Source organism: Sander vitreus, chromosome 15 (assembly GCF_031162955.1).
Source record: "Sander vitreus isolate 19-12246 chromosome 15, sanVit1, whole genome shotgun sequence".
NCBI lineage: Eukaryota > Metazoa > Chordata > Actinopteri > Perciformes > Percidae > Sander > Sander vitreus.
The window spans coordinates 27,246,228-27,251,300 of NC_135869.1; the positions used below are offsets into that span (position 1 = coordinate 27,246,228).

Below are 5,073 nucleotides of genomic sequence, written 5' to 3' on the forward strand. Positions count from 1 at the left end.
TGGTTGTTGTTTTTTTAAGTTTAGAGTTTGCTTCTTCTATGTGCCGGGATGTTTCTCTTGTATGAACTGTGGGGAAAAGAGAGAGAGAGAGAGAGAGAGAGAGAGAGAGAGAGAGAGAGAGAGAGAGAGAGAGAGTTTTCCAGAAAAATCTGACAAACCTGAAGAGCGACTTGAAACTGTTAGGAACCATAATTACATTTCTAAAGCATATTGAATACAAGCAAGACCAGGTGAGCGGGTAACAACAATAAAAAAAACTATTATTATTTCCTTTACATACACAAAGACATTTGCACCATAAATTGAGTGCAGAGAAATCCACCACAATGCAGAAAATGAAGTGTTTTGACGTTTAAAATGTCAATTTTAGTGGCGATCCCCCCTCCTCCCTAAATGTTGAACCCAAAGTTACACCCTTGACTTCATATAACTGTCTATGACTTTTACGCAAGTACTTTGTGCAAGACTGGCTGTACCTGAGGGCAAACTGTTTTACAAGGTGACACGCAATCTCACTTTCTTCCTTGTTACAATGACAAACAGCATAGCACATAATCTATCATCACGCTCTAATCTCTCCTGGGGGCAAACCAGAGAGAGAGAAAGAAGACTCAAGGGATCACGGGAAGGAGGGAGTGAAAGCGTCGAAGGGCAAAAACCTTATAGGCCAACCCACTGTGACTGTACCAGTGAGCGCATGTTGAGTCCTGCCCTGCTCCTTTTCCACAGCACACTCGCATGTCGCTGCGGTGCACTCATCCACTGAGCCCTGTCTCTCTCTCCGGCTCTGGGATCACTTCTCCTGCGACTCAAGTCTCACTGGATATTTAAACGTTTTTACAGGTGCGTGGAAAAGTCTACCTTACCTAAAATTACCTTTTTTTTTGTAACCTAATTGGTCCGATTAGATGCGTATAGAGGGCACGTGAAACGCGCCTGTGCTGTCCGGTAACGGACATTTGGCTGACCTGTCTGCACTTTTTTGTTTAATTACGTAATTTGGAATTTTTTCAATATGTATTATATTTTCTTGTGTGTCTTTTTATGCCACTGTAAAGCACTTGGCGACAAGCGCTTCAGAAATACATTTTTATACATTTATAATGACTTTGCTGTAATCAAGTGGTCATTTTGAACTGTTGTATCTTTAATAAGGACAGTTAGGACGTTATATTGCAGCCTATAAAAACCCAGTATGATTGCAAATGAAAAGTGGACATATATGTGAAGACATTTGTAATTAATAAGCTCAGTATAATTGTCTGTACGAGTTAAATTTGCCGTTTTGGATACTTTAATGTATGCGTATTTACGCAAATGCATGCGTAAATACGCAAGATCCATATATATATATATATATATAAGACGCAAAAAGGTGGGTTTAAATTTTAGTTGTCAGGAAAACAGTGCCACTGAGGATTAAGACAAATGTTCAATTCCAACTTTAGACTTTGAAATGCTCCTTCTTTTTTACTCCCGTTGTCTGCAAGTGGTTTTCCGTAACGTCACTGAAAGCTTTCCCCCTCATTAATCATGCAGATATGATCCCTACTAGATGTAATTACCTGTGTGTATTCTGGACATTGGACGTGGTTTCTAAATTAATTACACACACTTACAATAACAATCTATTTCCTATCGTTAATTCTCATTTTTCATCATCAATACTAACTTTCTTCTCCTTTTTTTTTTTTTAAATGCAGGCTGGCTCTTATCGCCGCCTAGTGCGCAGCCCGGGCATTGACAAAATGTGATTTATATTGGAGGAAAATTCAACCACAGGAAATCCTATTTAGCATCAAAAGGAACACTTTAAGCTGACTGCTTCTGTCTTTTCAATACCAAGAAAGAATGCACGACCAGAGGATTATATGACGCCTTCTCTGTGGATCTAAAACTTAAAAACCAAAAGAAAGAAGAAAAGAAAGAAGAATCTATCCGTGGAAGTACATAAAAAAATGGCCACAGAGTCTTTCCATGCTGCCTATGCTGTCGTAGCTCCATCCGCCATCCCCATGTTGCCCTCCACAGGAATGTTTCAGATGTTCCAGGAGTACCAGAGCAACGCGGTCATCATCGACCACTACAACTTCACGGGCAAACTGCCGAAGAACAAGTACAAAGAAGGACTCACCCCGGAGTCCATAACCTTCCTGCTCGTCTGCCTGCTCATCGTCGTAGAAAACGCTGTGGTGCTTCTGGCTATCTGGAAGAACAAGAAATTCCACGTGCCCATGTACTACCTACTGGGCAACTTGACTCTATCGGACCTGCTGGCCGGTTTCACCTACATGGTGAACATCATGACGTCCGGTGCCAAGACGTTAAAGCTGACGCCGGTGCTGTGGTTCCTGCGGGAGGGCGGCGTGTTCATCATGCTGGCTGCCTCTGTCATCAGTCTGCTGGCCATCGCCATAGAGCGCCACGTTACCATGGTGAGGATGAAGCCGTACCAGGGGGACAAACAGGGCCGGATGTTCGCTCTGATCGGAGCCAGCTGGGTGCTGTCTGTGTTCCTCGGCGTCCTGCCTGTCCTCGGCTGGAACTGCATGGGCCGCCTGGACCAGTGCTCCACGGTTCTCCCGCTCTACGCCAAGAGCTACATCCTCTTCTGCATCACCGTCTTCAGCGCCATCCTTATGTCCATCGTGGTGCTCTACGTGCGAATCTTCCGCATCGTCAAGTCCAACACGCACCGCCTGGCGTCGGCTCCGCAGCGCAAAGGCCTCTACCGCAAGTCCCAGAAGTACATGGCCCTGCTGAAGACCGTCACCATCGTCCTGGGCGTCTTCATCATATGTTGGCTGCCACTCTTCGTCCTCCTAATGCTGGACTTCTTCAGCCCGGCCAAAAGCTGCGGGGTTCTCTTTAAAGCGGACTATTTCCTGGGCATCGCTATGCTCAACTCCCTCCTCAACCCCATCATCTACACGCTGACCAGCAAGGACATGAGGAAGGCCATCCTCAGGCTGCTCTGCCGACACTGCCTCATGACGAAAGATGGACAAGTGAAGAAGATCGGGATGCCCTTCCTGGACTGCAGCACCAGTAGAGTTGATGCAGCCTCGCACAAACTGGAGGGAGTGGAGACGACGGTGTCCTCCGGGAACTTTACACCCTCTACGATCAAAGCCGTTTACCCCAGGATGTCTAAAACATGACACAGCGGCTCACTGAATAACACAGAGTGAGCGTTGGGACTAAGACTCGGCTGCTTCTCTCCAATCCGAGCTGTGCTCCGGGCGATGTACGACTGGAGCGGAAGTTTTGTGTTGCACTCTGCAAGGGTTCGGTATTAAACCCTCATGAACAGAATAAGCTCCATGTATGTGATTGAAGCAGAGCTGTCCTCGTAACACAGGCTTTTGTCGACTAATCGATTAGTTGATTTAATCGACAGATCAGAGAATCGTGCAAAAGCACCTCTTTAAATCTTGTGTTGTACCAGAGATGTGCTCGCACGTTTCTTGGAAATAGAACATTCAGCAGGAAAAAAAGCATTAAAAATAAATGACTAATCGACTAAGAGGGGGCAGCCCTAGAGAAGACAGAAGTCCAAATTGAGAGACAGACATTCACTTTTTAAGTTTTCTAGAAGTTTAGTCATGAAAAACACGTCAATTAGATTAGTTGTCAACTATTAAATTAACCACCAACTATTGTGATAATCGATTAATCGATTGGAGTCATGTTTTTTAGGGGGAAAAGTCAAACTTCCAACTTGTTACATCTTCTAGTTTCTTCTCTCCTCTGTGACAGACAACTGAATATCTTTGAGTTGTGGACAAAACAAGACATTTGAGGACGTCATCTGGGGCTTTGGGGAAACACTGATGGACTTTCTGACATTTTATAGAGCAAACTATAATTGATTAATCGATAAAATAATTGACAGATTAACCGACAATGAAAACGATGGTTAGTTGCAGCCCTAATGTTGATGCTTTTATTGTAGCTGCCAGTTACATTTATCTTTTAGACAGTGAAAGCAAGGCCAGTATTTGTCAGAGGATTTTCTTTATGGAAAACAAGTCGTTTCATTTCGTCGGTTTGTTTTCCACATGAAATAAAATCAAAGACTGTGTGCAGACGTTTCACATAAATGCAGCCAGTTAGGCAGCACATCTGAGGTTTATCCTTATCTCCTCTCCCTGTGTAGCACATAATGATATGTTGTTACAAACACAGAGTATCCACACCCAAAATCTGCAGCCAAACCCATTTTAATTTCTGCCATGTGAGTTTTGGTCAGCCGTAGTGCTGGGTAGAGGTCTCCATCGGCCAAGATCAGAAGCTCGGTGGCCTGGAGACACACCGAACACGTCATACGGAGGGACTGAGCTGAGCGGTTTGCAGCTTTGGAGGTCCCTTTAACATACGTAGCGACACATGATGGATGACTGAAAGCAATAAAAGCCGACAGTGGAGGTTTGTTGACGCCTTTTCCTGGTTTAACAGAGTAGAACATCACAGCGATGTGTTACAGCTTGTGGACAAAAATGTTCACCGTGAAATGATACAGATCTGGTTCTTCTCATCAAAGAGTGAAGATGTGATCTTTTTCCACGCAGACAGCAGTCTGTTGCAGCCCAGATAACAGAGTGTGTGGGCCTCAGAGTGCCGGGGGAATTTCATCGTGGTTAAAGTGACATTACCAATGGGTCCTTTGCAAACTGTAATATTGTACATAAATGTAAAATGTAGTATACTTTGTAAATATCCATAGTCTTTCTCTGAGCTTATCAGAGCTACATTTTGTATTGTAAAAACATCTCTTTAAGTTATGATGTCACCTTTTATATGTGCACTGAATAAAACATGTGAATGAAGTTGACTTGGAGGTTTGTATTAGATTCTTAAGAGTCGCCTCATCTCGTTTCCTTTCGAAGGTTAATGTCTGAAGGTTTCTCACTGATCCACATCCTACTCGGCTCTGACTGAACTTAACACCGTTGTGATTAAACAAAGCACAGTTTAAGATAAACTACAAATGGCATTCAAATAGACAGACTCTGAACTAGATAGACTCTGAAAATGTTACTTCTATCCCACATATTCAGACAAAGAAGTATT

At 43.6% G+C, this 5,073-nt stretch overlaps 1 protein-coding gene across 1 annotated transcript; it reads left to right on the forward strand.

Annotated features, from left to right (window-relative positions):
• The first annotated feature begins 688 nt into the window (after positions 1–688).
• On the forward strand, positions 689–4,834 carry s1pr5a (sphingosine-1-phosphate receptor 5a). Its single transcript, XM_078268900.1, has 2 exons — positions 689–843; positions 1,704–4,834. The coding sequence occupies exon 2, from the start codon at positions 1,959–1,961 to the stop codon at positions 3,159–3,161; it is 1,203 nt and encodes a 400-aa protein (XP_078125026.1). The 5' UTR covers positions 689–843; positions 1,704–1,958; the 3' UTR covers positions 3,162–4,834.
• The last annotated feature ends 239 nt before the right edge of the window (positions 4,835–5,073 follow it).

Bases quoted from the DNA above. Each gene is read 5' to 3' on its own strand.
- s1pr5a (XM_078268900.1), top strand. From the start codon at position 1,959: ATGGCCACAGAGTCTTTCCATGCTGCCTATGCTGTCGTAGCTCCATCC.